The 27,033-nt window shown below is 47.2% G+C and overlaps 1 protein-coding gene across 2 annotated transcripts in view; it reads right to left on the bottom strand.

The window, feature by feature from the left end:
• The window catches only part of Cradd (CASP2 and RIPK1 domain containing adaptor with death domain), a 154,419-nt gene extending 127,599 nt beyond the window's left edge, over nt 1–26,820 (bottom strand). Inside the window, exons 1-3 of one of the 2 annotated variants that reach the window (XM_052165645.1) lie at nt 26,702–26,820; nt 25,349–25,652; nt 11,036–11,759 (exon numbers count right to left, since the gene is read on the bottom strand). In XM_052165645.1, coding sequence (XP_052021605.1) covers nt 11,575–11,759; nt 25,349–25,646 — 483 coding nt within the window. In that variant the 5' untranslated portion in view covers nt 25,647–25,652; nt 26,702–26,820 and the 3' untranslated portion in view covers nt 11,036–11,574. Of the gene's footprint in view, nt 1–11,035; nt 11,760–25,348; nt 25,653–26,701 lie in introns of those variants that run through there. The other variant, XM_052165644.1, reaches the window with a different exon arrangement.
• Between the last annotated feature and the right edge of the window lie 213 nt (nt 26,821–27,033).

The following is a 27,033-nucleotide window of genomic DNA, read 5'->3' as shown; positions in this document are numbered from 1 at the left end:
CTGCCTCAGAAAAGACCCTTTGCCAATACACAGACATAAAAGAATTCTATACAGGAATTTGTTAAGATTGTTCCCAGAAGAATCCAAAACATACCAAAAAAAAGGTAATCATTTCACCATAAAATTATTTCATGTAATTACTTTTTCAAGAACTATTATGACTATCTGGTCCATTACTGCACCTGTTCAACAATTATTGATGCCTTCTTTGACCTGGGAATTATCCTAATGCAGGGTGAACCAGGTAGCTAAGGCAGACCTTTCTGGAGAGCCTGCAGCCTGAGGGGGGTTAGCTTGCCAGTGTGGTGTCACAGCCAAGGACAGCCAAGTCAGATGGTATTACAGGCTGTGGCAGCAGCAGCCCAGGCCGGCCTAGTGGAAAGCGACTTGGAGGAGGGGGTGATACAGTAGCCTCAACTGGAGAGGCGTTGAAGCAAGGTACAAGCTGGAGCTAATTAGCAGAAGAAAACATGAGACTGTGCGAGCAAGCAGCTAAGCGAGGCCATGGGGGAGCAAGAACTTCAACAAGCACCAGCAAGGAGCCAACATGGCTGGCGCCCGGGCCGAGGGAGGGAAAATGATACCCGATGTCTCAATTAGCAGCGGGAACTGGGGTAAACTGTTCCTTCAGTGTCGTGAGGGGCCACCGAAGGGAACTGCTTTTTAAATTCTGGTTGCTGTGTAGACAATTGTTGGTAGGAAGCACATATGTGATCTAGTCCACAAACCCAGACAAGTCATGAGAAGGGTCAGCAGGTGCAGGGCAGACTTCAGAAGGATCCCTGGGGCCGTGGGGATCCCTGGGGCCACTGAGGACAGAGAGAGCTCCCTGGGGCATTGGGCACTGCCACTGAGGACAGGTGCCACAGTGGAGGAAGACAGGATATGTCCACTCCAGGTTTGGGGCGGCAACAACTCAGTGACTGGCAGTGTGTGCTTTCTGAAAAGCTGTGGCTGTGAAGGGATTTGGGGAAGGAAAACAGGGAATCAAGAGTCTTGCTCGGCTTAGCGCCTCCAATCAGAGATGAGGGAGTGATGACGCTCTGAGCAAGTTTGTGATGTCATGGAAACAGCCCAGCTGGATGGCTGGAGAACTGGACTTAGAACCTGACTCTCTGCTTCCTGGATCCAGAAGCCTTCACTAAGAACGTTAAACCCAGCCGTCCCCGTGACGTCACTTCCGGTGTTGACTCCTTATTCACATGAGCATTCCAAACAAGTTCCTGACAAATGGGCATATTACAAATCAAGGTGACTTGAAACATGAAACTGCACAGAATCACACACAGAGATGCACACACTTGCAAATATGTGTAAACTGGATCCCAGTAACATCTGTTACCAATACTGCACCAAATCAGTTTCCAGCTTTTAACAAATGTAACATGATCGTTTATGGTGTTGCCCTTGGGGAAGCCGAGCAGAGAGTACTGGGAACTCTGTGTTACTAATTCTCCCCCTAATCACTTAACAACAAGGGACGGAAGATGGCTCAGTGGTTGCAAGCACTTGCTGTTCTTGCAGAGGTCCTGGGCTCTGTTCCCAGCACTCAGCCTCATAACCATCCACAACTCCAGGTCCAGGAGATGTGACACCCTCTTCTGAATTCCTCCGGCACTAGGCAGGCACACGGTGTACTATATAACTGCAGGGAAAACACTCATAGACTGAAAATAAAAATAAGTAATTCTAAAAGAAACAAAATATCACCACCATTAAAACACCTTGCCACAGATAGTTACTCAGGCCTAAAATCCCCATGAGATTTGCACAGAACCCCAGAACCAACAGAAATCAGCCAGAATTTGAGCCTAGATCAACTAGTTCTATTATACCACCAGTTTTACTCAAATGATCTCTGAAAGAAGCAGTTTTAAAAGGGTACACCTACTTGGCACCTGTTTTCTTTAGTGAACAAAAGAAAAACAGCCTTTTGGCCCTTTCTGAAGGTAATCCCAATCTTTGGCTAGACCCTGCCGCTCTCACACTCAAGAACACAGCATCCGGTCAGCCATCTGAGAGCCAAGTCCTGCATTTGGCTGGTTCGGGAAGCTGGTATGAGGTGTGAGATGCAGTTCAAAACAATGAGCAGGTCTACCCTCTGATTCCCGAGTGAGTGAAACAAAACTGCATAAATGACTTAAGCCGCTTGTGAAATGGATCAGAATGTGACTATCACAAAAGGTGGACTTAAAGCAGGCCACTGCGCCACCCTCGGGGAGGCCACCACAGATCTGAAAGGGGCACTTACTTAAAGAGGGCTGTTTTCACTAGCAAGGGAGGCAACAGAAAGACTGGAGGAAAGGGCAGGGGTGGAGAGACCTGGTGAGGCTGCTCTATGAAACTCACTGCCCAGAAGACTAGTGAGGAGAAGAGTCGAACTACAACAGGGGGAGCGGAGGGAGGGAGATGGCTCAGTGGTTACTGTTGGTATTCTGTCTAAGCTCCACCCCACCCTTACCTGGCCACAGCCAGGTATGCCCCGCCCCATAGACCTGGCCCACTATAAGAGGGGCTACTTGCCACTCCTCTCTCTCTCTCCCTGCTCTCTCTCATCCTACTCTCATCTCTCTGCCCCTTAGGCTCCCCTCCCCTCCCCCCCTCTCCATGTGGTCATGGCCTGCCTCCACTTCTCTCTCTCTCTCTCTCTCTCTCTCTCTCTCTGCCTTTCTCTACCACTAACTCCCAACCTCTATCCTGAATAAACTCTATTCTATACCATGTCTATGTGCCTGTGGTCCCTCAGGGGCAAGAGGTACTAGGGCAAGGGCCCGCCTGGGCACCCCTCCCCCACACCGCCGGGCCACACCCTTAACCCCCATTCTCTCTTTTTAAACCCCTTTCAGTTACAAGCACTCTTGGCAGGAAACCACAGCAAAGGGCACTGTAGCACTTGAACCAAGCATGCACAGCCTGGGCTACAGAACCTGCAGTTTCCAAAGCTTGTCAATCACTGTCAGTCAGGCCCAGCAGCAGCCTAGAACCCACTCTGGTTGTCCTTTCTCAGTTAAGGTGGGGAACAAAACGCAAGAGTTCATGTCACCCCAGATCTGAAGCAATCCAGTAGATGTGGGGTGGCTGTCAAAGGTGGGAATTGGGGGTGATACCTCCCTTGCAGCCTAAGCCGGAGTCCTTGTCCTCAGCCCTCACCACAGCCCTACAGAGTCGATGTAAAAAAATCTCCCTACTGACTCTTTTGTTGGATCATGTGGTTCCCAGTTAGTGTTGGCATTTGGGGAAATTTTAAGACCTTTATTAGGTGGAATTTCAATAGAGGAAGTAAATTTCTGGGGATTGTAATGTGAACTATTTCTGGACCAGTCTGGTCCAGTATCTTCTACTTACTGACTCCTGCTAGCCAACCTAAGCCCCATGAGACTGTGATACTGCTACCATGAGCCATTTCTGATGCATGCCTTTCCCGCCATCTTTGGCCACGTTCCCTCCCTCAGACTGTGAAATAATCCCTTCAAGTTGAAGTTCCCATACATGGTTCTGTGACGGCTGTGGTTTACATAGAGGGCCTGGCAACTGATGGTGAGGACTTGTTAGGGGAATAACAGATGATTAAAGGTAACTATGACAAAAGATGGCTAAAAATATTACTACAAAAATCTAGGAGGGGGGGTTAAAACCAACTCCAAATTCAATAGTATATTGAAAGTGATAGGTTCTGTCTAAGCTCCACCCCACAATTACCTGGCAAAAGCCAAGTAGGCCAGGCCTACTATAAAAGAGAGTGCTCAGCCCCTCCTCTCCCTCTTACCTCTCTCTTACCTCTCTCACTCTCAGCTTCTCTCTTGCCCCTCTTGGGCTCCCCTCCCCTCCCCCCTCTCTCCACGTGGTCATGGCTGGCCTCTGCTTCTCTACTCTGTGTCTCTCTGCCTCTACTACCCCATTAACTCCCATCCCATGCCCTGAATAAACTCTACTCTATACCATGTCTGTGTGCGTATCTGGTCCCTCGGGGGAAGGGGTGCCTGGGCATGGGTCCGCTGGGGCACCCCCTTCCCCACACTGCCGTATACCACATTCTCTAAACCTCTTTCTCTTTTTATGATCACAACAGAAAGGCTTTGAGAAAAGGTTATAGTGGGACCTGAAAATGGAGGTAGTGGTGTTGTGGTTGGGGTTTGGAGGTTTTGTTTCTTTTTGGTTTTTTTTGGTTGTTTTCTGTTTGCTTTTGAGAGACAGAGACTGGAAAGTAAGCAGAAAAGGAAAAGGAAACAGAAAAGGAGGGGAGAGAAGGAGGGAAAGCCCTTGAGTAACTGTATGTGAAAAGACAGTGTTACATCGGGAGGAAAAAGCTGGTAAATGTCTTTCTTCCAAAGCAGGCCCAGAAAGGCTAGACAAGGTAACTGGATCTTTACCACAGGAAGCTGGGATCTTCAAAGCAGCTAGAAGGGGTGGAGGTGTGGTTACTCTTCCCAGAAGACTAAAGAACTGGGGTTTGATCAAAGACCTGTTCTCCCTGGGGCTACAGGGAGTATCTCTTCCCTTCCCGTCTTCTCTCCAGTCTCCCCTCTCCTCTAGAATGACTCCAGGGGCAACATAGGACCCTGAGAACACAAGTCAGGTCATAAAGACGGCAAGCACAAGAACAAGAGGCCTGGCTTCTCTTCATGTAACTCGGCCTTGGACTCTGGAGACAATGGACTCGTGTGTGTGTGTGTGTGTGTGTGTGTGTGTGTGTGTGTGTGTGTGTGAACAAAGCCAAGCTCGAGGCTTGGGAGAGAGGAATACATAAAGGACGTAATGGATAGGAACAAAAAGAAAGGCTTCACAGGTGCAGACCTTGCCTAACCCGTTGTGTGGTGAGTACTTAACAGCTAACGTTACCTCACGGCCCAGCACTTAAAGATCTGGAGACTAAGCCGGAGCTAGTGCGCAGGGTGCACGGAAATCGGATCCGCGTGTGAGTGGGCAGAGCACAAAGGCGCTGGCTCGGCTGCTTACCTAATGCTCTCTCCTCTTCTGCACGCAGGAGAAATGAAAGAAAAGGCTCAATGGGTCTGGTATGACAAATCTCTTTCTGGCAAAACCCAGTTCAAAAGAAATGGCAGAGATAATGACAGGGTTTCACGGGGACTATTTATCCCTGAAGGAAAGTCCCTCTGGTCTTTCCTCCCAAACAATTCACACTAAGCATCAGCTGTGATCCAGTACCATGTCAGGCACTGAGAACAATGCAAGTCTCGACTCAGAAGGACCACGGGCTTCCTGAGAGAGCGATAGTGCAGCAGCTACTTACCTCCACTGCTGTGGTGTGAGGGCAGCCAGAGGCGGCATGTTAACAAACAAAGCATTCCCACGTTCCAATAAAACTTTATTTCTACACAGTGTTAGGACTGCCATGTGACTTTCAACCACAATGAAACATTTTCCATTTTGTGGCCTTCAAAAGACATGAGAACACAGCCAAGATGGCCGGCTGGGTGGGACTTAGACTTAAAATTGGACTTGGAAGTCCAGCTCAGTAGGAGAGAATTTGCTTAGCATGTGCAAAGCTTGGGTTTGTCCCTCAGCACCTCAATGAAAGAAAAAAAAAAAAAAACGGACATGTAAACCATTCTTAGAAGTCAGGTTAAAGTACACACCTGTAACCCCAGCACTCAGGAGATTGAAACAGAAGGAGTCATGAATTGGAAGCCAGCCTCTGCCACATAGAGTATCACACACACTCACACACACACACACACACACATACATACATACACACACATACATACATATACACAGATACATATACACACACATACACATATACATACACACATACACACACATACACACACATACATACACCTATACATATATACATACACATATACACACATACATACACATATATTGATGTGCTTATAAAGAGGTATAAGATATGTTCTATGGGGGTGTGGTGAGGTATGGGGGAGAGGGATGTCTCAGCGGGCCCCTGCCGAGGCATCCCTACCCCAAGGAACCAGCCACAGAACAGTAGAGTATAGAATAGTTTATTCAGGGTATGGGGAGGGGAGTTAGGAGTAGTAGAGGCAGAGAAAGGCAGAGACGAGGAGAGAGTAAAGAAGTAGAGGGCGGCCATGACCATGTGGTGATGGGGGTAAGGGAATTGGGGGGGGTGGGGGGGAGAAGAGGGAGCAAGCGAGCAAGGGGGTGGGGCAAGTAGCACTTTTTATAGTGGGCCAGGCCTGTCTGGCTGCTGCCAGGTAACTGTGGGTTGGAGTTTAGACACAATGCTAACACACACACACACACACACACACACACACACACAATCTCTTCTTACCTCATTGGTCACACAAGACAGGATAACTGAGGCCACAGGTTCCCACCTTCTACACTCCATGCAAGGCAGCAAGGAAACAAACAGAAATCAGGCAGCAGGCAATGTTTTTGTTACCACCCAGCCCCCGCCTCCTGAAGCGCACTAAATAAGCCTTTCTTCCTATTGAAGACTTGGATTCGTTTTAAAACTGTGTTCCTCCTAAGAAGCAGAGGGAGAAAACTGTAGGCTGTCCTGGAGGGCCAAGAGAGTGGTGCAGAGCAGAAGGCAGCGGCAAGGGCCCCCACCACCTCTGCATCTCTCTGAGGACTAAGCTCCGAGCTAACAAGGAGCCCAGTAGGCGGGCTGCAGATTAACAGAGAAGAGAGATGTGGACCAGGCTGAGTCCATTCGTTTCTCTGCACAGCTGGACCAAGGACTTGATAGAAAACTTACAGGAGGGAGGATGTCTTTTAGCTCACGGTTTGGAGGATTCTGTCACAAGTCAGTTGGCTTCGTGAGATTAAGCCCAATGGGGAAAGAACGTGAGAAAAGGCGAGTCGTATCATGGCGGATAGGAGACCGAGTGGAAGTAACTGGACACCACACAAAGCCTTCAAAGCATGCCCCCCAGGAACCAACCCTACCTACCTTATCTCATAAAGTTCCCCAAACCTCCCAAAATAGTGCTGCATGCCTGGGACTAGGTGTTGATCACACTGATGTGTGGTAGCATCCCATCTTCCTAGTTCGGTTTCTGTTACTATTATAAGCACCTCAAGCAAAAGCCACTGGGAGGGGAAGGACTATTTGGCTTACATTTCTACATCAGGGTTCATGGAGGGAGGCCAAGGCGGGAACTCAAGCAGGGCAGCAACCTGGTGGCAGGAATGGAGGCAGAGCCGATGGGGAGGGCTGCGTACGGTTTGTTCCCCATGGCTTGCTCAGCCTGCTTTCTTATAGAACCCAGGACCATGTGCCCTGGCATGGCACCACCCACTTTACTGAGCCGTCCCACATTAGTCACTATCTAGACATGCCCGCAGGCCAGTCTGAGGGAGGCAAGCCCTCAGCTGGGGTCCCCTCTTCCTCAGGTGACTCTAAGCTGACAAAAACTAACTTGCACAAACCTGTACCAAAGCCCAAGCCACACTATGTACAGAATATTATTTTGTTCAACCAAAAAAGACGGCTCTAAGGTTAGAGATCCGCTGGGCTCTATGGGAGAGGTGGTTTCCATTTTGTCTGCTTGTGCAGTGATTCTGGGAAAATCCGTTCAGAGGGGACCAGTCCTGAAGGCTTCAGACTTTCACTCTTAAGGGCTTCCCTCATTTGAAAAGAGATTTGCTGGACGGTGGTGGTGCACACCTTTAGTCCCAGCACTTGGGAGGCAGAGGCAGGCGGATTTCTGAGTTTGAGGCCAGCCTGGTCTACCGAGTGAGTTTCAGGACAGCCAGGGCTACACAGAGAAACCATCTGGGGGTGGGGGGAACCAAAACCGAAAGAAAGAAAGAAAAGAAAGAAAGAAAGAAAGAAAGAAAGAAAGAAAGAAAGAAAGAAAGAAAGAAAGAAAGCAAATAAAGAAACAAAGAAGTAAAGAAACAAAGAAATAAAGAAAGAAAGAAAGCAAATAAAGAAACAAAGAAATAAAGAAACAAAGAAATAAAGAAATAAAGAAACAAAGAAAGAAGGAAAAAAGATTTGGCCCTGGACAAAGATGGGTCCCAAGGGTTCCAATCACAGGCCCATTCCTGTATTTAACCGGGACATGCAAGACTGGAATTTCCAGTCATTTAAAAGAAAGAAAGAAAGATAAGGAGCATGTTCCCAAGTGAAATTGACTGTTATAATAGTTACTAATGGCAACAATAAAATGCATCCGTAACCAGACAAGTTAGATACTACCTGGCTAGTGACCATAACAAACAGCCTTCAGTCTGGTGAAATGAATAGCTAATTGCTGGTATTCAGGAAACATTAGACAGAAAGTACTAAAAGGTGCCCAGGTCACTGTCTGAAGGTCAGGCAGAGCTGTATCTGCTAGCTGTCTAAGGAAAGCTAAAAGATAAATTATAGACAATAATGGGTTTCTTAGTCTGCTTCTGTTGCTATAACAAAACAGCTGAGACCAGGTGCACTCCTTATTTTTTCCCCTGTGAGACAGAATACCTCAAGCAAAAGCAACTTCAGGGAAGGCAGAGTTTATCTGGCTTGCACTTCCAAGACATGACCCATCAGCAAGAGGAGTCAAGACAGGAACTCAACCAGGGACTTGAAGCAGAAGCCATGGAGAAACACTGCTTTCTGGCTCCATCACAGGGTCACACCTACTAGCCTTCTTGCATAGTCCAGGACCACCCACCCACTCATGGAACGGGGTGAACATGGCATGCTGGGACTTTGTACATCCATGACCTACCCAGACGATCCCCATATACTCATACGGGCCAATCTGATCTGGGCAACCCCTCAGTGGAGAATATTTCTCAGGGGCTCCTAGGCTATACCAAGTTGACAGTTAAGCTAACTATGAGACCAGATCATTTGTAAGGAATAGAAAGTCATGTTTGTGGCTGGGGTTCTGGAGTCTAGGAGGCATACTCCCAATATCTATTTGACATCCGGTGTGGGCCTTCTTACTGCTTCTTGATGCGCTAAAAGGTATTGATTACATTGTGAGGTAACAACCAGGTAGCATAAGTCTTTGTTCCTTTTCTTATAAAACCACCAGTGACGTCACAGGAGCCCTGTTTTCCTGGCCTCTGCTCATCCTAACTGCTTCAAAGGCCTCATATGTGAATTTAGGGATTCAGTCCCCAACAGGACCACTGTAGACAAGCACATTCAGACCACAGTCTAGGGATCATGGATGCACTACCAAGCCTCCGTGGGCACTGCATGCCAACGGTACAAGGACATACATGCAGGTAAAACATCCATATGCAAAAAATAGAATGAATGAGAGAACTATAACACTGCCCCCAATGTAGCACGTTAGGTTTTAAAACTTCCTTCACTTGTCTTGACGGCCACTGGAGTAGAGGAATGAAGCCCTTCAGTTTGGAGGCAAAGAAAACCAGCAACCTGGCAGAGAAGGTAGAAACCAGACTTTACCCTGCTTCCACCTCACCAGGAAATGTTCCAAAGCATCTGTATGCTGTGAGGCCTGGGTCTCAGCTTCCTCGCCTGAGAAATTGAAATAATGGCATCTGCCTCCTACGTGAGAACTCGAGACACCGAGTGGGGTTAGGTCATAGCAACTACTCTGGAAATGGAAGTGACTGTGTCCTCCAGCCACAAGCACACCCAACCCCACAGCCATCTTCCTCCAGTGCTTCCAGTCAGGCTGAATCTGCACTGACTCTGTTCAGTTCTTCAGCCCCACCTAATGATGACGACAGCATCCAATAAGGACAACTGATCTACCAGGTTCCACAGGAAGCCTTCGGTTTGTATGAGAGACCAGATCATTTGTAATCTCACCAGCCGGGAGAACCTTCTGGGGTGAAGCAGTCAGAGATTATTCTTGACTAATCCAGACTGACTTAACTACTCGCACACAGTATAACCTCAACAAGTGCTAACTGACTGAACAAAAAAGTGTGATTTGGTTGTGCTGTCATTTTTTTTCCCCACTTACTAATAACACCTTCTGTGTCCTATCGTCTTGTCTGTTGGGGAAATATTTAAAAAGTAGACCCAGCACATTTCTGCCCCAGCAGCCTGGCCAGCCATGCACTAGCAGGCAATGGCTGACCTGTTTTTATATCTTGGAGATTCTGACTGTGAACTCTACAATCTCTCTAACCAGCTCACTAGGTTTCCATTAGCAAGTCACTATCATGCCAACCCTGTGCTTCAAATTCCCCACAGCCTTTGTGGAACACTTCAGGCAAACTCACACTTGACCGCTGCACCTTTCTCTCTTGAACCCAGAAAAGCTGTTGTGTAAAAGAAAACACAACACAAACTTAGTTCAGAAACAATGCTGCCTCAATTGCTGGGCGCAACAACTAAAACCTAATCCTGTAAGCCTTATTAAAATCTGACCCCTCCGGTGGTGAATCCTTGTGGATCCACCATGATACTAGGAAACTCTAGCAGCTACATCTTACCCCTCTGCTGTCCCAGGTCCTAAAAGGACTGACTCTCTCATGCTTCCCCTCTTCCTCTGATCAACCCGGAAGTCCCGCCTACTCGTCCAGTGATTGGCTCCTTTATTCGTTAGGGGATTGGTTCACAAGAACAGAACCAGGTCCATCCACAACACTTGTGTGGTGTTGAAAGAACGAGCTAGGCAGGAGTGGGGAGGGAGGGATGTGGTTGTTCTGCCAAAGCTTTTAATAGTCTCTTTGAAACACGCTCTACAGTTAAGTGAAATAGTCATCAGGAATGCCTTAGCAAGCACAAGGCGAAAAAAGCCAACTGTCCAGAACAAAGCCACCCTATCTGGAGGACATTTTAATATAGCACTGGCAAAAACAGAACCATCTATAATCTAACAGATTGTGGAAAACAAAGAAAAGATTTTGAAAACTTAATGTCAGAAAGCACATGAATAGAAGACGCTAGAGAGGAAAACTGGTTATATAATAATCTAGTAAAAGACTTTGAAATAGAATACTCACCGAAAGATAAACAAACAAAAAGATTATTTAAACAGTGGGATGAAAATATCCTCCCCAGTTCCTTAAGAGGCACTTAGGGGAGGTCATTTAAGTCCGTCACCCCACCCCCAGCCTCTGCTAACTCAAGCAGCAGCAGGCCACAGTCATAATTTGAAAAGACTCTCTCCAGTTGACTCCGGACTTGAAAAAAGTGTAATGTATTCACATGCACATAATCGAACTTTTATTCTTTATTCACCTTCTTGTAAGAAATCCCAGATTTCAGCATTGGTGGCAGCAAGGAAATTGTGACTTTTTGGAAATGAGTGAGGTGAGCCACTGGCGCTTTCCCACCAGAAAAATGAATTTCCTGTGGTGGTGACGGGCCTTTGGGTGCCCTGTTCTAGATCATGGAATCTGAGGGTACAGCAGAAGCAGGCTGCTCACCACGCCTTTCCTTGAAGTGGATTGTAAGACCCTCCAGTGAGACGCCCCTGCCTATGGCAGAAGGAAAGAGGCTCCTTTCTCTGAAGAGATGGTCACAGAGGAGAGCATGGTTGTGTGGGTCTTGTCGGTTCCCAGTACTACCATTGGATTACACTGTTTCTTAACAACTGTCTTCATTTCTTCAGACCTAAATAAATATACAGAAGTCCAACTGCTTCCCTGGGTCTGAATTTCCTTAGAAAGATATCCATGTCATAAACCTTATATTAAGTTTGGAGGCTGGAGAGGTGGTTTGGTAGTTGAAATCACCAGCTGCTCTTCCAGGAGACCAAGGTTTAATTCCCAGGACCCGCATGGCAACTCACAACTGTCTGAAACTCTAGTTCCATGGAATCTCACGCCCCCTGCTGGTCTCTGTGGGAGGCACGCACATGGCACACAGACACCTGGGAGCAAAATACACACATAAAAAATAAATTATGTGTAAAAGAATAATAAATGGCCGGGCGGTGGTGGCTCACGCCTGTAATCCCAGCACTCTGGGAGGCAGAGGCAGGCGGATTTCTGAGTTTGAGGCCAGCCTGGTCTACAGAGTGAGTTCCAGGATAGCCAGGGCTACACAGAGAAACCCTGTCTCAAAAAAAACCAAAATCCAAAAAACAAAACAAAAAATAATAATACATGAGGTGGAGAGCGATATCTTCCATAAATCTTTCTCCATATGTGTCTGCATGGGTATCACATATCACACACAGCAACACACATACACTAATAAACAAGTAACTTATTTTAAGTTGTATACTTTCTTCATTAATCTTTTAATGTGAAACTCAGCCATACACCTAAGGTGTCTGAGAAAAAGTATTACCCTTTCCCTATATATACAAGCCAAAATTTTGAGATTTAAAAAAAAATAGCTCAAATTTCTCATAGTATACTTTATAACTAGTTTATTGCAAATCATAGCGATCTCATAAAATGTACTAAATTAACAAATAAAGATTATATATGATTACTCTACACAGCATGATGGCTTATATTTGTAATGCTATAACAAGATACCACAGCCTGGGTAACTTATAAACAAACGAAAATTTATTTCTCGGTTCTGAATACTAGAAATCCAAGGTGGAGTTCTGCCACTCCATGTCTGTGTCCGACTGGCCACATCTTCACAAGGCCCTGGGAAGAGTATGGGCTCATTAGGAGGAAGTATGCCCTTGAGGGTGAGCTTCCAGATGTAAGGGGCAGCGCCCACATGCTCCGGCAGCTCCGTCTTCCCCTTTAGGACCATGAGCCAAAATAAATCATCTCTCCCTGAAGTGACTCTAGCTGGGGTGCTTTGCACAGCAACAGAGAGGAAGGTGATCACCAGACTCTTCTATTGTATGTGTTTGCTCCTGCCTCTCACTAGTTACAATCTCAACTCTTAGAGGGTATGACTCGGTTTTTACAGTAATTCTTCTGCTGGTCAGATAAACTCGGGATGGCTAAACTCACAGGCACCTAGTGCTACGCTATGGTTTCTAAGCTTGAATTTTTAAAAATTGTTGATGATGTCTGCCTTAAAGAACACTGCAGTTTAGTTACACAGACATGAAAACAACAACAACAATGGTAATTTCAGAGGATAACCAGCAGTGGTAAATGTTCAAAAGCTATTTGCTTGCCTGTGAATTACCTGTCACTTCTCAGCTCTGGAGCCTGAACTGGATCCTGTTCACATCATTGTTCAGCTAGTTCCGCCTCACAGGGCAGGGAGGGAGAACAAAAGACCGCGGCAAAGTGGGGGAAGGGCTTTTTCTGAGTTTGGGATGGTTTGACCCACGGAGATGTCCTGTTACCTTCCAAGCAGCCTCTGTGTTCCTCTATCTCAGGTGGCTTCCTGGTCCATCCACAGACCCTGACAGGAAGCTACTTCATCTCCAGAGAGGCCTGCCTCTCGGGCGTGAAAGGGGTGGAGGGGAGGGGGAGGGGAGAGGGAGCTTCTTATAGGCTCTTAAGAGATTGTGGATTGTGTCTTGTACTCCCCTTCAGCTCCAGAAAAAGAGAAAAAGGGAAGGAAAAAAAAAGGTTCTTCTAATGTGATTCTTGTGTTCCCTGGAGGTCACTGTCAGTCCTTCAGAAGCTAATCAGAAGTTACTTTCTACTAGCTAAAAGGTCTTCACCGTTCTGAGGGGTGGCCACTGGCTGGTGGGCCACCTATGCCCCTCTGAAAAAAACTCAACACTTTTAAACTTTTTTTTTTTAACTTAAAAGAGGACATGAATTTGTAGGGAAGAGGAAGAGTTGGAAGGAGAGACTGAGGGATGGCTATGTAACACCCGAAGAGAAAGAGATAGACACATATACACACACATACATGTATGTTTATACACACAGTATATATGTGTATGTATGAAACTTTGAAGCAACAAATTTTTGAAAAGAGAATTCTTCATAATTAATTTCCCAAATTCCCTATTCGCCTTGAGACACTGTCCAAAGGATGAGCCTGCCTCCTGGCTCCTGGAGCCCTTTGCTGTTGTAGCCTCCAGGAACTCTGTAACCCTAGAATAGTTTCCAGCACGGTTAGAAAGGCAGCACTCCCCCAGGGGTCTAGCAGTGGGGCGGCTGATTGATACTCTAAGACAAGGCCACGACTGGCATAAAACCCAAGCCTGGTGACTCTGACGGGTGCTAAGGGGCAAGCCTGTGACTGGTCCAAACACAAGCCTCAATGACTATGACAGGTTCTTAGGGACAGGAGCGACTGGTCGGAGAACGCCCCTTCTGGCTGGCTGAGGCGCCGGGAGTGGACTCAGACACTCTGTCGTGCGGTCTCCCTTGGTGCTGCGGTAATAAGTCTAATAAAAGACTTCTCGAGCAAATGGTCTTCTCCCCGCTGAGCCTTTAACACAAGAGAGACAGCAAAACAGAAGTGGCAGAAACAGCGGAGCTGTCAAGTCAAGCTGTGAAGCCAGCGAGGCAGTAGATGTGAAGGCAGCCAGCGAGGCAGTGGGCTGCGGAGGGCGGCCAGAGCCCAGAGAGGAGGCCGTGGAAGGGCCATCAGGAAGAACGGCAGACGAGCCAAGACAACAGAGGGATAAAGGGCCGTGGGGGAGCAGGGAAGAGGGACAGAAGGCTCCAGGAGACTTCCTTCCAGAGAGCCATCAAGTTTTCAGACCCCTCCCATTTCGATGACCTTCCAGCACCTAACTGATGCACTTAGGACCTAGGCGTGGGCCACGGTGTGCATCCCAAAGCAGGCACAGTGGAGGACACCTGGATACACCGTCCGTTATCTGGTCCCTTGTTGGATCCTTCCACGTTACCCTTTTTTTTGTTTGTTTGTTTTTTGGTTTTTTGGATTTGGTTTTTTGTTGAGACAGGGTTTCTCTGTGTAGCCCTGGCTGTCCTGGAACTCACTCTGTAGACCAAGCTGGCCTCGAACTCAGAAATCCACCTGCCTCTGCCTCCCAAGTGCTGGGATTACAGGCGTGCGCCACCACCGCCCGGTTACCCATTTTTTTCCTAAGGTGTGAATTTATGCAATATGTTTCAGAGAAACTTTCATTTTTAACTTAACACAAAGTCCTACTGCTTGAGCCAAAGAACCCATCTAACGTATCTTACAGGTTTAATGATAGCCCTGCTGTGGTTCGGATGTGAGATGTCTACCATGGGCTCACATAGCTGAACCGGGGATTCCCCCAGCTACCGGCAATGGATGGGAAGAGAACTTTAAAAGGCCTTAGTGGGGAGTCCCTGGGGGCCGCTGTGAAGCTGTATAATCTGTCCCTGTCTCCTGTTCTCTGTCTCCTGTTCTCTGTCTCTTCTTGACTGCTGGTACAATGGAACAGGCTAGCCTCTTGGCCCTGTCACCGTGCATTTCCTAACAGGATGGACAGTGTCCCCTTTGGAACTCAAAGCCCAAACAAGCCTTTTCTCCCTTCAGTTGCTTTTTTGTCAAGGTGTTTCATCATTGCAACAAGAAAACTAAATGAACATACCTTCGCTTCCCCGGCTCTAAAATGGAGGCCTCAGCTGGGCGGTGGTGGCGCACCCCTGTAATCCCAGCATTCTGAAAAGCAGAGGCAGGAGGATTTCTGAGTTCAAGGCCAGCCTGGTCTACAGAGTGAGTTCCAGGACAGCCAGGGCTATACAGAGAAACTCTGTCTTGAAAAAACCAAATCCAAAATAAAATGGAGGCCTCTAAGATCCACGCCAACTCTGAGCCTCTATAGCCACGGCAGCAGGACAAGACCTGGCAGACACGCCGCACATACATACTACCAACAACCCCATCCACACACGACAGGACTGTGACCTGCCCTTAAGGACTTACAGGCAGGCGTCACTACCACAGGCCTTATTTGCCACTATGACATCACAAAATAAGTAATGTCTGGTTCTTGTCATACTGCCTGACTTGATCACATTCTGGTGATCTTCAAAGTAGCTCATGTCTTTTTACTTGCTACTAAGCTGACCAGTGACCAACAGTCAGTCTCTTGATACTTTCGGGATGGGCACAGTCATTCAAAATCCAAGACAGGGTGGGGAGTTGAGACTCACGGTCTCAACTGCTAATCCTCCTGCCTCTATCTCCCAAGTGCCGGACAGTAAGTATTCACATCTTGTCTCGCTAGAGAGGAGTGAGCACTTGAAGTTTAAGTCGTCGGGTGATTTAATCAGGTACGTCAACGTGATGAAGCTATGAGAAACTCCAAAGGGCGGGGCTTAGAGAGCTTCCGACAGCTAAAGGTTCTAGTCAGAGATCTGTAACTGGGATGCAGTTCACGTGGGAAAGACTCAAAGTTCCTTGGGCCTCCTGCCCCTGCCCTGTGCATCTCTTCTCTGTATCCTTCATAACACGCTTTATAATAAACTGGTAAGTGTGCTTCTCTTGGTTTGGCAAGTAGCTTTAAAAAATTTAATTGAACAAGAGGAAGAACGCCATCTTGAAACTAAAGGACTGAAACTTGTGACTGGTCCTGGAACTGAGAGATGACCTCCGGAACTGGGGCCTCAACCGTGGGGTCACGTGCTAGCTTCAGGATGACGGTGTCAGACACCCAGGTGACGTCCCCTGCAGCAAGGCTCCTTGCTTCCTGGGTGGGAAAAGATCCCACACATTTGTCTAGTCACAGCCTCCATCTGGGTTGAGGACTGACTGAGAGGAGGCCCTGGGTTTGTTTATCCCCGTGTCCTCTCAACCACTTCAGTCATCTCCGAAGTGTTATTTTGGTAACCGTGTTGCCACCCACTCTGCCATGGTCCTGAATATAAATAGAGCCTGAACATTTCCAGGAACTCGCGCAGCCTGGCCCTTCCTGCAAAGGGGCAAATCTTTCAAATCATTAGCAAAAATAAAGCGTACGACTGAAACCTGACCCGAGGCACCCAGAAGTCATACTTCCTTTGAATTCAGGTTTACTATTTGGAAAATCACATGTTAAAAGGGGGAGCAGGGTGGAGACGCCCTCCCAAGAATCATATACATCTACACTCCTTACTGGCCAAACTGAAGAACAAGGGTAAACACAGCTGCCTGTTAAATTTAGGGAAAGCAAACATTCCTGCAGCTGGCTGTGACCACGACCTGCGTGTCCGAGCCTCACTCACTGACAAGCCGGAATGCTGCCTTGCTAGCTGCAGCGCTGGAACTGCACCAGCAGGAAAGCTGATTCCTGGTACCCACCGGCTGGAGACGGTGTGATTTATGAGCCGCAAAGTGGGACCTGACTGCAGCATCAGCAGATCCCCTTAATCACAGCTTCCGTCTTTAGGACTCTCAAGATAGCAGAGAGCCTGTGAGGAGAGAAGGAAGCCTAGGGCCTTGCTCCAGGCCCCACCTCCTCTTCAAAGGACCAAAGGAGACCAGAAAACCGGACATAACAGGACTGAGTGACTCCCAAGACAACAGGAATGAAAAGGATTTCCCCAAAGCCCCTGGGCCTGTGTCTGACAGGTGCAAGGGAGGATGAGTGGGGACTTGGAGCACTGGAACACGCTAAGGTGCTCTTATAGGGTAGACGTTAGCTGGCTTTCAAGTCAAAGCACCTAAGTTGATAATTTGGCTCCACACACCTGTGTGACCTTCAGGAAGTTATTAAGCATCCCTGGGTTTGCCTTACCTCCTCTATATAACAAAGGGCTGGCTCTACAGGGCTCAGGCCTACACCTCCCTAGGCCGCTAAAGATGACCTTTAACTCTGGATCTTGTGTCTCTCCAGTGCTGGCACTAGACACAAGAAACAAGACACACACCCACACACACACACCCACACACACACACCCACACACACACACACACAGTGTTTCATCCAGTCAATGAAATACTAAGGAAGTACTCACAACTTCTGTGTGCTGCACAGGTACCCTGCCAACTGAGTTACAGCCCCAGCTCCCTGAAACACATTGTTTTTTAGATTTTTATTTTATTTGTCACTATGTGTATTTGTGTACACACATGCGCATGTGCATATGCATACACAAATGCATACACATGAACACTCACCAAGACCAGAAGAGGGCGCCAGGCCCCCAGAAGCTGGAGTTACTAGGAGTTGTGAGACAGCATACATGGGTGCTAGGGACAAACCCAGGCCTTCTGGAAGATCAGCAAAGACGCTTGAGCCCCGCACCATCTCTCCAGGCCCCAAACTCATGTTTAATGACAATAAATAAATAAATCAGTGTGCTAGGATTAAAGGCTCCTGCTACCGCCACCAGAACCTAAATTTAACTTCTCTGGCTAATGTGGAGTCCCTCTGACTTTGTCTTTCCATGCATTTAGCCTGCGTGTGCCCAACATTTTAATGTCAGTAGCAGTCACACTTGCTCTGGTGTCCGATACTCTGAAAAAAATCTTTCAGAAAGTGTTCAAGAAATTCAAGGATTAAAAACCACCTGTGAAGTAATGTCCTTTTGTGTGTCTGTGTTCTACCAGCTTGCTGTGTCTCCCCACTGAAAACAAGGGCAGTTCATCCAGCCCTGTGTGGTTCGGGGCCACCCACATTTGTGGAGCAAAACGGTAAAGCAAGGAACTGTCAATAAACCACCGGCCCGACCTCAAGGCTCTCTCCCTGCTACACTTTAAAATACCCCGGTAAGCCGTGTGTGCCTGGGCTCGCTTGTGCCAAGTCAGTGGGCTTGTGTCTAATGTCCCTGCCCAGAGGATCCTCCCAGGAACTCTGTGATGGATTGGTGTGGCCAGGGACAGCCTTGGGACATCAGTACTTTCTCAGTCCCCCAAATAGTTCCAGCACATGGCCACCGTTCATGAGCAGAAGGCGATCAGGAGAATGACGCAGCCCAATGGTCTGTGCGGCCGTGGGAGGGAGAAAAAAAGACACACTCAGACATTCTCAAAAAAAAAAAAAAAAAAAAAGATTATTAAATGCATTTGTGAAATGGAGCCATCCCTGCTGGGGCGGGGCCGTCACATGGCGTGTCGTCGTTCCTAGAAAGAGTGGCAATTAGCTGCCAGCAGATGCATTATTTCATCAGGCCCATAAATACTCATAAAAGTCTTCTGCCTCGCCTTCCATCAGCCTTGCAGAAGCTGGGGGAAGCCTTGGATAAGATACAGCCCAGGACTCTTAAGGCTCCCGGTCAGAGGATTAAAACTAGCATTGATAAAAATAAAATATTTTAAGACAATCTCAAACCATTCTACTTAAAAATCTTGAAGATTTTACTCTTAAGCTTAAATTAAAAAAAAAAAAAACCTACATTAGTGCAAATGTTTAAAAGCCTCTTTCGGCTATTAACACCACAGCATAATACAATTCCATTTCAGACCCAGCAGGGAGTCGAAAGGGCTGTGAGGCAGGGAAGGTCCTAAAGCCAGAGCTGGTAGGCTAGGAATCCAGGCTCGGCGATAAATTACATCAACGAGCTGAGCTGTGTGAGGATGAGAAAGTTGACTTAGTCTCCCAGGCCTCCCGGCTTCACAGAAAGAAAGAAGATGACGTGTGGGTCCCACCCTGCTCCCAAATACCAGGATCTAGCTGGCAGCATCTTCCTGAGCAACACAATAATTGTAAACCTGGTGTTTAGATAAAAAGTTACAAACTCCACAATGTTACCAATAAACTCACCCAGGTCCTGTCCTCAGGGTTGGGAAGCAACGCTCACTCCAGCCCAGCACGCTCCGCTGGGTGGCAGGCTTGCAGGACCCTGTGAGAGGAATCCCAGGCCTGAGACAATGCTCAGGGCAAAGCTCTCTGTGCAAAGCGTCTGGGCTGCACTGCACAGGCCTTCCTTGGCTAAGCCACAGGGCCCTGGCAAGGAATCCTCCCTTGTTTCTGCCGCCCTCTGTAATAAGGAAAGCACATGGGGGGAGGGGCGGGCACCCAGCTAACCGCTCTTGGGGGTCCCACTGCCAGCAAGGGCTGAGGTATGGCGCCTCTATCCTTATCTGGACTACTGTAGAAGTAGGTAGCGCTGGCACAGCCTGTCATTTATCCCTGTGAGGGAAGCCTCTTACCTGAGTCTGTCTGCTCTACCCCAGGAGTGAGGTCAACGCATCAGAGAGGCTTTCTAAGGCTTACCTGCCCGCCCTCACCACCGCACACAAGCAATGGTAATTTATTCATTAGCAGTCTGCCCTTCACCCTTGATCCTCCTCCACAAGAAAGTAGTGTCTTAGGGTTTCTCTGTCTGCACAAACATCACGACCAAGAAGCAAGTTGGGGAGGAAAGGGTTTATTCAGCTTACACTTCCACGTTGCAGTTCATCACTAAAGAAGTCAGGACTAGAACTCGAGCAGGTCAGGAAGCAGGAGCTGATGCAGAGTCCATGGAGGGATGTTTCTTACTGGCTTGCTTCCCCTGGCTTGCTCAGCCTGCTCTCTTATAGAACCCAAGTCTTATAGAACCCAAGACTACAGCCCAGGGATGGTACCACTCACAAGGGGTCCTCCCACCCTTGATCACTAACTGAGAAAATGCCCCACAGCTGGATCTCATGGAGGCATTTCCTCGCCTGAAGCTCCTTTCACTGTGATAACTCCAGCCTGTGTCAAGTTGGCACACAGAACCAGCCAGTACCCAGGGAACCCCATGTCCACAGTTCTGTTTACTGTTAAAGTCCCAGTACCTGACTGCTAACACATGGTCAGCACCCGCTACACATCTGAAACCTTCTGTTTTCTGTAGGCCCTTCAGGTTAGACCCCTGATACTTAATCCCCAGGAAGTACATGATAACCAAGCTGGCAATACCAGAGGGAACAATCTCACTGTGTGGAGAGAGAACCCAGGCTGGAGAAACTGAGATCAGCACAACAGTTATCTCCTGGGCAGGCTTTGGTATGTGACCTGATTGGAAGAGACTATAAGAAGAATCCCCGAGTCAGAAATCCAATAAATCTAGAGTGATCTGTGACGCACCTTTCACGGGAGCTCAGTAACTTCAAATACTCGCAAGCATATACCTCGGAGCCAAAGGTACCTCTCAGGAGAGAGACCAGATGATGTACCTCAGCAGGGTCACCCCAGGCCAGCTCAGAAGGGACAGGCTGGGCCTGGAGCCTCTGGGCAGAGAAGGAACGGGCAAGCCAGCCTTGTGTGCTGCACCAGTGAGGACGGCCAGGCAATCAAGGACATCCTGTCCATTCCGATGACTGAAAGTCAGGCAAGGCTGAACCAAGGGCTAGCCTCGGGCAGTCACTGAACTGGGCCAAGGAAGGAAGCATGTGAGGCTAGGCAGCAGGCAGTGCTGTGCTTTGCCAGGGGCTAAGCATATACACAACTCTGGTGGTAAAGGAGAGAAAAATGAACCCCAAGCCAAAGGCAAGGCGAGGGGAAAGGCTAGACTACCGGAAGACTGTTAAGAAAGGATGGGGACTTAGCCGCAGCCGGACAGTCAGGCCAGAGCAAACAAGCTGGAACAGAGAGTCCTGTGGCCTGTGAGCCACTCCACTATGCCTGACTCGGAGTCCCATCAGATACTGAGGCCAGGGTTTCAGAAAAAGCTCCTTTCCCAAGCCAGATGAACTCCGGCACCACAGAGAGCTCAGGCTCAGACAGGCCCACCAGGCTGGGAAGCCAGGCCGCCAGTCACAGGCTGCCTTCACCACACCCAGTGCTGTCCTGTCTCCTAAAGTGACCCAGCAGGAACTCAGAGAGGACTTCCAGCTGATCTAATGTCTGGTGCGTGACCTTGGTCGCAGCGCCAGGCTGCCAAGTGTCCCTTCGGCTGTGCCAAGGTGGATTAAGTCATTTTATCAGCAGAATTCTTCCTTTAAAAGGTAAGAGTCCTTGTGGGGTGAGGAAGACAAACCAAATATCCACTCAGCGTCTCAGACTTTTACACTTTGATCTTTAAAACATTTAAGACATTAGGAGACCTAAGAAAATTCTGAGGTATAATCAGAGGATTCGGGTAGTTTTTGTCCTTTTCTGTCTGAGGATTGGTTGAGACGTGAGAGTTAGAAGTATAGAGACTGAGACACAACTCGGTTTTACTCTAAATGACTTACATTCAGTGAATGTACAAAAAAGCAAATAACTAGTATAACACAAAAATATCTGTGACAGCTCAAAATGTAGAAATGAAACACAGAAATTAATACACAAAGAAGGGGAAAACCAAGAGCCTGCCGAAGGAACCATGCAGAAAACTGTAGTCAAAATAAAGTTAGTTCATTCTTGAGAAAGGCTCGACCGCGTGGCTAAGCGAGGAGCTTCCCGAGGACAGGGCACCACACCAGGCCCTGAGCTACCACAACCAACATAAGCAAACAGCCAGAAAAGGCCACGGTGTACGCGCCTCACCAGCACTCTGTTTTCCTTGAGCTGGGTAACAAAATCCAAGATGCCTCTGCAGAAAGACAAGTGCGCTACACAGTTCTGACACCGTGTTGGAGGAACACAGAGGTCCCAGAAAACAGGACTCTGGCTTTGTTTGCTTTATTTCCAGAGACCTTAAGTTGGAAGGCATTTCGGCTCTGATGCTGGCCCACGGCTTTAAGCCTCCCCTCACTGCCCTGCCCCCTAGGAAAAAGAACCCAATACCCACACAGGCTTCCAACTCACTAAACTGCAACCTAATTTCAAAATCATATTTTCATGAAATTAAATATTTAAGGCCTTAAATAACAGAAAACAATTAGGTTTCTACTTCTTTAAAATATATAACTTCTATCCTCACCCCCCAAAACACCATATACATATTATAACATAATATTATAACATGTAAGTTATAATATGTATATGTATATATGTGTGTTATAATATTATATAATATATAATACATGTTATATAACATGGTATATGATATATTATATAATACTATATAATTATATATAATTTATAGATATACACATTTACCACTAGACCCTATGGCATAATAGATTTTCAATAGTCAATAACGACTTTTAATGAGACTCTTGTGAACTAGAAAACTACCAATGAAGAAGAAAATGACTGACAAACCTCGAATTCAGGGCTTATTAGTAAGATTTACAAAGGACAGGGTTTTGAAGGCAATTGTAATGTCAATTTTTTTTCCCTTATAAAGAAAGAGCTTATCGGGGGCTTGTTTACAGTTGTAGAGGGTTAGACTCCATCATGACCATCACGGCGAGGGGCCTGGCAGCAGACAGGCAGGCAAGCGACTGCGCAGTAACCAAGAACACGTGCATCTGCAAGCTCCAACCAAAGGGAGCACAAACCCCGAGAAAGGTGTGGACGGTGTCATTGGTCTCCACCTTACTAGTGTTTTCAGTATTATTTAAATAGTCAATATTTAATTACAGTCATACTTAAAAATGGGCTTATGTCACCAAGAAATCGATAAATCAAAGCCCCACGTTGCCATTTTTTTCACTAGCAGAGTTAATTATAAAAAACAAACAATTCACAACACTCACTTGTTGTGTTGTGACGCAAGCCAGCTTTCCATTTAACCCTTCTACAGCATTAACAAGTCTTGAGGAAAAACTGCTTTTCTAAGCGTATATAGAGAGATGTTCATTTTTGTTTTTTTAAACTTCCTTTATAAAGCTGCTTTTCCCGGCTGGAGAGCAGGCTCAGCGGTTAGGAGCACTGGCTGCTCTTACAGAGCACCGGGTTTCCCTGCCTTTCCCGTGGCAGCTCACGGCCGTCTACAACTCCACTTCCAAGGCTCCGGCCCCCTCGTCCCACCTCCATGTGCACCAGACGCGCGCACACACAGTGCCCAAACATATACACAGAAAAAGCGCTCATACCTACCAAATAGCTAGTTAGCTATAAAAAGCACCTTTCCCCTCAGCTTCTCTTTAACTTTTATAATTTCTTCAGGATATCGCAATTCTCTCTTGCTCTCTGAATAAATCTGAAGAAGTGAGAATGAGGTTCACATGTCTATGACAATTCATGACAAGGCTTATATAACCCAAATAATCACCTAATTGAACTAAACTAAACATTTTGCGAGTAGAAAGCTTTCGGTTCTTTTGTCATTTCCAACTCTGTGCAGACAGGAGAACCTTCTTCCTGAATACCAAAAAGGCACGACTCACTGATGTCACCTCCCCAACTCCATGTTATATATTCTGTTTGTAATAATGTGGTAAAAATGTCAGGGATATTTGGCCCTAGTTTTGTTCAGACACATGGAATATGTAATTTTCTAAGGACAACCCAAGCTGAAAATTCTAGAGGTCCTCAAAGGCCAGCATTCTCATGATTTCAAAAAGACGTGTAATTTGGACAAGTTAGTAGGAATAAAGATATTTTTAGATTTTCTACTAAGTGTTTACCAGGTCTTTCTAAATTAACTGGCTATCCCATTCTGGTCAAATATTCAGTTGTATGTCATTAACTTTTTTTAAAAAAAGAATTATGATAATATATGTGGTCTCAAAACCATTCAAAATATAAGACCCATAGTCTTATGTTTAAAGTACTTATAAAAGTAATTTATTGGTAGCATTTGATTTTTTTTTAACCAGTTACAGCCATTTAGAGGTTAGGAGTTGGGAAAAGGTTTTGATATGTAGCTCTGGCTATCCCAGAACTCACTATGTAGACCAGGCTGGACTCACAGACCTGCCTCTGCCTCAATAAAGATCTTCACCACTACCACCACCATCCCCAGCTCTGTTACAGTCATTTTTTAAAGACAGTAACAATAAATTCTGGAGACCACTGACTTGGTCCCTTATCTATATCAACAACCCAGGAAATGTTGAATTCTTAACTCTGGAAATCTACTGATTTGGTTTGGATCATTTGGCTTGGGCAACTTTCCATTATATTATTTTTTTTAAAAAAATGTTTTTAACCCTTCCAGGTCAGGCCCTCGTCTTTGTAAAACATAGCAGTATATATGGGAGGAGTTGAAGAGAACCGTGCTTATACCACAGTTCTTTCCTCTCACAAGCACCAAGCTGTTTCTTTTCTGATCACAACTTGCAGTTCCCCTGGAAAAATCAAAATAAGATTCTCCCTCCCCGCCTCCGTCCCAAATTACTGCCCTTGCAAAATAAAATTCCCCGGGTGTCTGAACAAAGCTGAATTTTAAAAGGCCACTATACAACAACAGATTTCAAAAACAAACTACAGCAGGCTTCAAAATACTCCCCTTGGCCTCAGAGGCTGGCTGCAGGGACAGGTGCAGGGCATTGCCTTCCTAGAGGCTGTTTCCCATGATCCTCCAGCTGCCACCCTGGCACCCCACAAATCAGCTATCAGTAGGCCAAAGCCTGCGTTCCCATCTGCGCTTTCCAAACGGTTCCTGTTGCCAAAGGGCTCAGACTGACCTGGCTCTCTGATGAGAACACGCTTCCCAAGTGACTTGCCAAGTTTCCCTGGAAACATATCTAACTTGTACTCTGAGCTCCCTCCTTAACCTCTAGGCCTCGTTCTTCGTATTCCCTTCCTCCCTTGAGTTTCCTAACGCGGCCTCCTCGTCTTGACCCTCCAATGCCACGCCCTCTCCGTCCGAACTGCTGCCCACGTTCACGACCCTGGTTCCTCCTAAAATACCAACTTCCGATCCATCGGGCGTGGTTGCAACAATTCCAGAGCTGTTTTGAAGTGATCTCTTTGAGGCCTACCTGTAGGCAGCTCGGCCGTGGCTTCCTCTCTGGCCTTCTCCAGCTTCTCTCTGACCCAGGGAAATTCCTGGAGGGAATCTAGGAAGGTGTCAAAGGCCTTGGGGCCCCTGGAAGGCAGGATGTCCAACAGGAGCATGGTCTTCCGGAGGCCTGTGGTTTGAGCTTTGATTTCTTGAACATGGTTTTCTGTCAAAATTCCTTCCTGGTAAAGGTACTGAAGAACCAGTCCTTCCACCAGGACCTCAGCACCCAGCTCCAGACGCAGTGAGCGAAGCACTTGCTTGTCTCTGGCCTCCATTTCTCCCTGGAAAGAGGCAAAATCAGCGCCTGGACTTCAGGGATGCTGATGGACCCCCTAAAGACAGTGTTGCTGCAAAGTCTGTCAAGTCTCTGCATCTTAACGAGTGTTAAGCCAAACCACGTTCATTTCAAACACTTCCCAGCAGAACGAACAGCACTAATTAAGAATCCGTTTCTCCCTCTGCTTTTCACAATAACGGGGTCCTATTTCAACTCCTTGTGCAGTAAGAGATCCGACAGAAAACAGATCTGATCTCTTACTTAAAATGCAGTCCCTAAGGATTATAGATTTATTAATCTATTTGTTTATATTATTATATAAAAATAAATGCTAGAGAATAGTGGATTTCAATATTGCTTTGCCAGAGTTAGCCTAGCACCCACACTGCAGAAACTGCTAAAAGGACCAGGGACATTTATAGACCCTGACCAGCAATGGAAGACAACCTGGAGGAAAGAAGTCTAAGGATCTTTCTTACAGAGAGAAAGGGTCTCTACAGGACCAGCACCTTCACGAAAATAAGTATTTGTGTGCCTTTTACGATAAGCCTTATGAGACTTCAGAATGTGGGTCGCAGTGCGGCCGCGAGCAGACATGCATGGGACATTTAATGAGCTGAGGTCGTCCGGGTGCTGAGAGGTGGCTGTGCGGCGGCAGTGAAGGTTAGGGGCAGCAAGGGAGGCGGGCGGGGCTCTGACACCCCCGCGGGCGGAGCAGGACGTCGGATCCCAGCATTGCTCACAAATGTCCTCTGCAAAGTCGGGAGGTGGCAGGTGAGGGGGGCGTGTGTGACCATATTTGGCAGGCAGCGTGTTTCCATTTGGAACTTGTAAAAAGTTCCCTGTCTCGGCAGCTGAGAGCCGTGGTTGTGGCACAAACAGGAAAAGCCACCGGCGATTTTCACGGTAGATGAAACCCGCAGACTGTCCTCACGCAGGAAACCGACCCCCAGCACCGCCACCCGAACCCTGGCCCAGGCCCGGGAGAGCCGCGCAGGGGCGATGTCGCCACGGCGCGGGGATTGCGAGAGAAGATGGAGTCATGTTACTTACGTCTGCAACCACGTATCGTTAGAAAAATAAATAAATAAAACTACAACCGGAATCCAGACTAATAGGGAACCTGTACCATAAACACCATCTTTGTTGAGGGCAAAAGTCCTAGACAGGAAGTATTGTGACCATCTTTGTTAAAGGCAGAGCAGGAAGTGCTGTAGCCATCTTTGTTGAGGGCGCAAGAGGTTAGGTTGAAGCTTTCTCTGCCATGTTTGCTGTGGGTAAAAGAGGCAAACACTCCTAGAGTTAAAAAAAAAAAGAGAGAGAGAGAGAGAGAAAGTGGTTTAAAGAATCTAAGGCTGTAGTTCTCAACCTTCCTAACGCTTTGA

Source organism: Apodemus sylvaticus, chromosome 20 (assembly GCF_947179515.1).
Source record: "Apodemus sylvaticus chromosome 20, mApoSyl1.1, whole genome shotgun sequence".
Taxonomy (NCBI): Eukaryota; Metazoa; Chordata; class Mammalia; order Rodentia; family Muridae; genus Apodemus; species Apodemus sylvaticus.
The sequence above is the reverse complement of the archived record's forward strand: the minus strand, read 5'-3'. Positions and strand labels throughout refer to the sequence as shown.